Raw genomic sequence first — 8,327 nt, 5'->3', positions numbered from 1 at the left:
CTCTAGATAGATAGGACCTGGCGCACACAGGAGCAGCAGAGCAGGGCTGGAACAGCTGTAGACGGGACCCCTGCTGTCTTAAGCTTTTCCCCATAGTGCCTATAGTTTCCAAAGAAACTTAACTTCCTGGGTATTAACTTAATTTTATTAGAACACTGCAGTTGACTGAAAACATGCAGATGCACTGGAAGAGAACCTTGTGCTGAGGTAATGGCCTCCCACTGCCGCCTGAGTGCTGAAATGAGCTTGAGGTGTTCTTCAAAGCCAGTGTCACAGTGGTCACTGTGAGGTGACTGCATGGTACCTGGCCCTGGCACAGCTGGTGACTTCCCTTGTAGAGTGTTTGCGTAGTGGAGTGGCTGTGGCTCACCACCCCCTTTCCCAAGTGCTTTAATGAAGACACCTCCTGTGTGTTTCAGCCAATCAGAAACGACTTTAACTAAATGTACTAACCTTTCCCCCCCCCTAATTTGCTTTGAAAAAGTTTAGTAATTCAATTAAGCGTGATTCTATCTTAGAAGAAATAAACTCAGTATTAATTCATGTCTAAATCACTGGGGTTCAGACTCCTTCAGCCTCCCTGGTTGATTAGAGATTCTGAGCAGCAGTGGGAGCTGGCTGGGAGGTGGGCTACAGAGGAGCAAGCAAGCACTTGAGACAGACCAAAGGTCGTGATGGCCCACATGGCTCTGCCCAGTGTCCTGTGCTTTGCCACAGTCCTCTGGGCTCAGGGTTTCTTTCGGGCAGTGGGATGGAACTGCGTGATTGCTCTTAGGTGAGTTCCGAGTCTTCATCTATGCATTCAGAGAAATATTTTTATATGTGTTGTGTAATTTATAACAAGGGGTTTTCTTTTAGGCTTTGTTAACTGAATGCTCCTCTCCTCCTCCACTGCATATTTAAAGCATGTGTTCACACTGTGTAAACATGCACAGAAGACTTTTCCTCGTGTGTTGTTGACTCTTTAAACATAACAGGTATTATTAAAATTAACTGTTAACTGACCCAGCCCATTCTCTCTCGTTTTGCCCTCGTACTGTATTCTAATCATAGAGGGTTCAAATTGCTGTGAAGTCTCATGGGGCTGGCGCTGTGGAGGAAAAAGAGGACCAGATCCCCAGCTGAGTGTCTGCCACCTCACTGCTTGCTGCCTGCCTCTGTTCAACAGCACTCATGCCCTGTCACGAGTGTCACTGTCTCACCCTGTGGGTAGCGTCTGGAGATGGATTCTGTGTGATGTCTTCCCTCCCAGTTCACAGCAGTCACTTGGTTTCCCTGGAGTCGCTGAGCCAGCTAGATAGAGGTCATCCCCTATTAACCACAGTTTTTGATTATCCTATTTACTTGACACAACCGAGCCTCCCCTTTGGGCTGTCAGCACCTGTCATGGCCTCAGTGAGTTCAGAAGCGAACTCCCAAGACAGGAGAGGAAGCACAGCCCCCCACCTTCAGATCTTTAGCAGGGAAGGATGCAGAATGAATCTCCTGTTTGGTTTAGGCCTCCTAGCACCTCACAAAGCAGACGTCATGCCAAATTGGCCTAATAAATCAGAGAGCACAGCAGAGACCTTTTCTTAGCACCAGGGAGAGGCAGAATAATTTGGGCATTTGTGCTCTCATACTTGCTCTATCAGAAGGATGGAAGTCGCCTTCCATACACTCATAAACATCCTGGGCAGAAATAGCCTGCCAAAAAAAAAAAAAAAAAGTGATTAACCTTTAACAAATGGTCCTGCAGCATAGGCCAACCCGGGGCATATAGAAAAAGCAGATCAAAGGCGCCATCTCCTTGGTGACTGCCAAGCACTTAGGGTGGGGAAAGAAAACCAGCCACCACCCGCACGCTGTCAGTCACTTCTCACCGACAGTAAGGGTACAATTGAGGGTGAGCTCGAAGGCTGAGGAGGTGACAGAGAGGTTCCTTTCAAGTGCAGTCCTGGGACCAGATGGACTGTGCAGAAAAGTCTTTTGTTGGCTTGTTCAAAATGGCTCCAGGGCCTGGGGAGGCAGGGACCTAGGATACTTTTAGCCTTCCTGTTCACCCAGCTTGACCAGAGGAGAAGGAAAGACCCGTGGCCTCCCTGGTGAACAGGCATCTTAGGGAGCCAGGAAGGGAGAGTCACATCCACTTATTCCCCTGGTGAGCAGGGCTTGGAAGACAGGAATGACAATGGGCTCAAAAGTGTGCTCCACCGCTCTTCCAAGAACCCTGGCCTCACTCAGGTCAAGTCCCAGGGCCTTTATTTCTTACCTTTCCCCAGCCTCTGCTCAGCAGAGTGGGAGGTACTGTAATTTTGCTGTGAATTTTCGCTATGAAGATGGTATTTATAGCCACAGGTTTTGGGTCTGAAGCTTTCAGATAACTGCAGCCACACAGAAGTGTAGGATGGCCTTGGCATGCCCTGGTTCTTTGTGAAGGTTCTAACCCCCGGACTTTGCAAACAGGCAGAAGAAGGTAACATGTGGTCCACATGCTGTTGACTACAGCTTTATTTCATCAGTGGACTCAGACAGCACCAGTACAGGGTCTCTGTTCCCAGGACAGACTGACCTAGCAGTCCCTGGTCCAGGAGGAGAAAAGTTCATTTAAAAAAAAAATTGGAAAATATGAATATGTAGAGGCAGGAGCAAGGTCTCTTAAAAACTGCAGTACAGGAATCATGGTGGACTCGGACCAGGAGACCCAGGCACTCACTGGTCAGAGCGTGGCTTTGAACTGGCTGTGACCTCTAACTCACTTCCTCATTCCACTGTGAGACAATTTGCAGAATTAAAAAAAAAAAAAAAAAAACTCCAAATGTCCCCACTCATGGCCATCGAGTCCATCTGACAAGGAAGAAACCCTTGGAATGCATCATCTAGGCGAGTCCCGCATCCTTGGCCATCCCATAGAAGATGCCTCTGGCCGCAATGAGGTTGACTGGAGAATCAAATTCAGCTACTGCTCCTTTGTCCAAGACCAGGACCCTAGCCAGAAAAAGAAAAAGTAGTTAAGCCTCCCAGACCTGGAGGCCTGCCCTGCCCTTTGAGTGCTGCTCAGGCTCTGCAGTGACATGGCAGCCCACCTATTTCAGTTAACCTCCTCAGCCCATCTGATAGGCCATCCATGCACACTTGCAAGGCTGGTGGTTGGTTTTGAGATTTTGTTAGCTCAGTGCATGAAGCGATTTCTGGGATCAAACACCAAGTCCTATTCATCTCTGCCAGTCTGGGCTTGGAAAGCCTTCCCTAATGAGCCTTTCCACTTGCTGGGGTCTCAGGGCTTCTTCAGCAGGCTGTGTGCAGGGAGCCACGGACCTGCACGCTGGCTCCTGTGTCCATCCATCTGCTCTGTGCCAGCTCACAAAGGCACTCGGCATGAAACCGGGCTGCAGCGAGGCCAATGCTGTAATCTGGAACTTGGGCTGCTGCTGCTGCAAGGATTAACTGCCCCACCATGGCGAGCCTGAGCCTGGAGTTAGAGTCTCCTAGCAACCACACACAGGATGCACCTGGCATAAGACCCATAGGCAGCTGCACTAGGGTAAGGTGAGAGGGGCGCCCCACCCCCCACCCCCAAGCCTGGAGAAAGACCCTTTTGTGAGACAGGAAGGTTTCTTTCAGAACCTCACCTGCCAGGCTCCAAAATCTGTGTGCTGGGCAGGAGTGACCATTGTCTAAATTTGCCCAGGAGGCTGTGTTATCCAAACTCACTCTCTAGTGGCTTCTACTGGCCCTTAACATGAAGACCAACTGAATCTGTATGCTCTTCCACTCAGCTTTTGGGGCCTACTCCTCTCTCTGACTCTGCCCTCCTCCAGCCTCAGTGCTCCCTGCTGCCTAAGTTCTGAGGTATGCAGGCCCCTCCCTTCCTCATTCCCCTCTCACTCTGTGGGGCGCCACCCCACATCGTCGCCATTATAAGATGGCACCGACATCGCCTGCCTCTGGAGATGAACAAGTGATCCGCGCATGTGCTGGCATTAACCGTTCATGGTGCCAGTTGCCCGCCTGACAACGTCACCTCGGGTGACAAGAATTTGGCCTATAGAGAATCGCCACGTCCGAGGCGAGAGAAATCTCCTATATAAGGGAGGCGGTTTTCGGGCTTGGGGTCTCCGCCTTGTGAAGCTGATGCTCTCCCTCTCAAGACGCATTAAAGCTTGCTACAGAAGGATCCTGTTTGTGTGCCGCGTTGTTTCTTGCTGGCGGGAAAATCAGCGCGGGACATTTGGTGCCGAAAAACCCGGGAATTGTGACCAGACCATCGTCAGCACCTTCGGAGACCCCTCGGCGACGGGGAGGGTTCAGAACTGTGGCTAGACTACGCATCGGAAAGGTATGCCTGAACATGAACTCTTTTCTTTAACTCTTTCCCAGGTATTGGGTTTGTCCGGATTGTGGTTTAGATTTCCAGAGGCCATTATCATCGCTATTTTAGCTCTTCTACTCTTCCTCCTGGCCAGTTATATCTGTGAACATAGGCGGTGGTGTTAACAAGTTTCCAACAGCACATCAGTCCGTTGTAGTTGTCGTTGTAGTTGTAGTTGTAGTTGTAGTCCGTTGCACTCCATCGCGGCGCCAAATTAGTCTCTTGTAAATGAAAGAGCAGAAAGGCGAGCCGTACTTTCGGTTTCTCGCTGTTGCCGTAAGTCGGACGTAGATAAGCCGTGGGCCGCGCCAAGACATCTTTTTGATTCTAACAGTGACTTAAGGCGGAGATAAGCTGCGGTTACTTTTGACCCGTTATGGGGTCGTCACAGTCAATCCAAACATCACTTGAAAATCTCCTTAAGAAAAGAGACCTAAAGCTAGGGGACAAGGTTCTTAAGCACTTTGTTGAGGAGGTAGATAGAGTTGCCCCTTGGTATGCCGTTTCTGGCTCCTTGACCTTGGCCTCATGGAAAAAATTGGGGAAGGATCTTGATTTGTGCCCCGACTTACGTATGGGCACCAAAGCAGTTTGGAAGATGATCAAAAACTGCCTTGAGGATGAAACATGTGAGGAAGTCAGAAAAAAGGGACAAATAGCTTTGGAGACCGTTCAGGATGGCATGTCAGAATCTGAGCGTAGTGAGAGGATGGGTGCACGTGCACAAACTAGGAAGAGGATCCCAAAGAATAAAAGTGAAAAAGGACCTCCCAGGAAGCCTAAGAGGGCGGGAGAGAGGGGAACAAGCAGTATACCTGCCTCCCCACATGAGGAATCGGACTCCGAGGGAGTACCGATTTTTCAACCTATATCTAAGCCTGGGTTGTACCCAACCCAAGAGCTTGAAGCACTCAATATTCAAAGCTCTGAAGAGTCATCCGGAGCAGAGAGTGGGAGACTAGATACAGAGGAAGAGGAAGAACTTGATGAGGAAGCAACCAGATATGAGAGAGAGAGGTATTATCCTGATGAGAGGCCGTTAAATAAACGGACCTCTAAACCTGCCATTTCAACAAAACCTAATGCTTTACCCAGGAATCCCGTACAGACAGTTCCCTCTGCCCCACCACCTTATGAGATACGCCCTAAAGCTTTCTCATTGTTACCTGAAAAGGTGCATCGCAAGCTCAGGCTCGCTTACCCTGTCTATGAGCAAGATGGTGGGAGAGTATATGCTCCTGTTGATTATAACCAAATAAAGGAGCTTGCAGAATCAGTTAGAAAGTTTGGAGCAAATGCCAGTTTTACTCTAATGCAGTTAGATCGACTGGCATTAACCGCCCTGACGCCCAGTGACTGGCAAACAGTGGCGAAAGCTGTGCTACCAAGCATGGGACAATACATGGAATGGAAGGCCCTATGGCATGAGGCGGCACAGGCCCAGGCTAGGACTAATGCCGCAGCCCTGACCCCAGAGCAAAGAGACTGGACCTTTGAACTCCTTACAGGACAGGGTCCTTATGCAGCAGATCAGGTCAATTATCATTGGGGAGCTTATGCCCAAATATCCAGTACTGCTATACGAGCATGGAAATCACTCAACCGTAAAGGAGAAACTAGTAATCAGCTCACCAAGATTATACAGGGACCTCAGGAACCATTCTCAGACTATGTGGCCAGGATGATGGAGGTAGCAGGAAAGATTTTCGGGGATCCTGATTGTGCCGGACCCTTTATAGAGCAATTAATCTTTGAACAAGCCACTCAGGAGTGCAGAAGTGCAATAGCGCCGAGGAAAAACAAGGGATTGTCAGAATGGCTTAGAATATGTAGAGAGATTGGTGGACCGTTGAGTAACTCTGGGCTCGCCGCAGCCATTTTACAGGCACAAAGGCGACCTCCCCCTACGGGGGGCAGCAGTCGCACCTGCTTCAACTGTGGGAAATCAGGGCATCTCGCAAAAGATTGCCGAGCACCTAAGCAAAACCAGAGAACTCTTACCCTATGTTCCCGATGTAGAAAGGGTTACCATCCAGTCAGTCAATGCAGATCAACTAGAGACATTAAAGGCAACCTCCTCCCGCCTGCTATCCCTGTTAGACAGGAGCCAAAAAACGGGCCTGCGGGCCCCCGGCCCCGGGGCCCTCAAAAATACGGGACCCAATTCGCTGGGACCAGTCCCCTGAGCGAGGAGGCAGATCAAGCCAAGGCACAAGAATGGACTTGTGCGCCACCACCTCAATCTTATTAACACCTCAGATGGGGGTTCAACCTGTCCCTGCCATGCCCTTAGGGCCTCCCATACCGGACAACGCGGTGGGACTTATCATTGGCCGTGGTGCCCTTACCGCATGCGGACTAATAGTCCATCCAGGCATAACAGATAATCAACACATCCCAAATATGCAGATTCTATGCTCCAGCCCTCATGGTGTATTTTCTATTAAAAAAGGGGACAGGATTGCTCAGCTCCTCCTCCTCCCGCTGCTGGGAGAATTACCCAATCAAGATAAAAAACTTATGGGATCTTCAGAAATGGATTCGGCCTATTTGACATTGTCACTTGATTCGCGCCCGAAATTAATCCTTAACATAAATGGTAAAAATTTTGAGGGCATTCTTGACACCGGAGCTGATAAGAGTATTATTTCCACACATTGGTGGCCTAAAGCTTGGCCAGTGACAAAATCTTCTCATTCTTTACAAGGCCTGGGGTATCAATCCAGTCCAGACATTAGTACCAACCGGCTGGTCTGGACGTCACCAGAGGGTTTAAAAGGATGCTTTTCCCCCTACGTTCTACCCCTACCTGTAAATCTCTGGGGGAGAGATGTCATGACAGATTTAGGACTGACTCTGACCAATGATTATTCATTACGTCTTAGAGAAATGATGGAGAAAATGGGTTATCAAGAAGGCCAGGGTTTGGGACGCCATGAACAAGGCGAACCGCGCCCAATCTCACACAAGGCCAATAAGGACAGAGCAGGCCTGGGTTTTTCCTAGGCGCCACTGAGGCAGTACGACCTATACCATGGAAAACGGAGGATCCTGTGTGGGTTCCTCAGTGGCCGCTAACCTCCGAGAAATTGAGCGTTGTAACACAAATTATTGCAGAACAACTAAAACTCGGCCATATTGAACCCTCTACTTCCCCCTGGAACACCCCCATATTTGTAATAAAGAAAAAGTCTGGCAAATGGCGTCTGTTACATGATTTAAGAGCTATAAATGGACAGATGTCCCTGTTAGGGCCTGTACAGAGAGGATTACCTATGCTGTCCGCCCTTCCTAAGGGCTGGAACATCCTCATTATAGACATCAGAGATTGCTTTTTTTCCATACCGTTACACCCTGCGGATAGACCTCGCTTTGCCTTTAGTGTCCCCTCTATCAATCATACAGAACCAGATAAGAGGTATCAATGGAGAGTCTTGCCCCAAGGGATGGCCAATAGCCCTACTATCTGCCAACTGTATGTAGACCAAGCACTCGCCCCGATAAAGAGACAATTTCCACAAATAGTGTCTATCCATTACATGGATGACGTCCTGCTTTGCCATAAGAATCCATCTGTACTGCAACAGGTTTTTCCTGTGTTACAGAAAACATTAGAGCAATGGGGGCTACAGATAGCCACTGAAAAGGTGCAATTGGCAGACTCTGGACAGTTTCTAGGTTCTTTTATACAGCCCAACATTATTAAGCCACAAAAAATAGAAATCAGGATGGATAATTTACATACTTTAAATGACTTTCAAAAATTGTTGGGAGATATCAATTGGCTTAGACCTTTTTTAAAAATCCCTTCAACAGAATTGAAACCCCTGTTTGATATCTTGGAAGGGGATTCTCATATCACCTCTCCTAGAAAATTGAATCCTTTGGCAGTGGAGGCACTTAATAAAGTAGAAAAAGCAATAAGTCAAGCGCAGCTTGTTAGAATAGATTATTCCAAGCCGGTTTTGTTATGTAT

At 48.6% G+C, this 8,327-nt stretch overlaps 1 protein-coding gene across 2 annotated transcripts in view; it reads right to left on the bottom strand.

Annotated features, from left to right (window-relative positions):
- Positions 1 to 2,468: 2,468 nt before the first annotated feature.
- Abcc3 (ATP binding cassette subfamily C member 3) overlaps positions 2,469 to 8,327 on the bottom strand; it is a 57,019-nt gene continuing 51,160 nt past the window's right edge. For both annotated transcript variants that reach the window (XM_021176425.2, XM_021176426.2), the window contains exon 31: positions 2,469 to 2,967. In XM_021176425.2, coding sequence (XP_021032084.1) covers positions 2,859 to 2,967 — 109 coding nt within the window. In that variant the 3' untranslated portion in view covers positions 2,469 to 2,858. The remainder of the gene's footprint in view (positions 2,968 to 8,327) is intronic.

Source organism: Mus caroli, unplaced genomic scaffold, assembly GCF_978045245.1.
Source record: "Mus caroli unplaced genomic scaffold, Mus_caroli_1 scaffold_13, whole genome shotgun sequence".
In the NCBI taxonomy this organism is placed as follows: Eukaryota; Metazoa; Chordata; class Mammalia; order Rodentia; family Muridae; genus Mus; species Mus caroli.
This window is presented reverse-complemented; position numbering and strand designations above follow the sequence as displayed.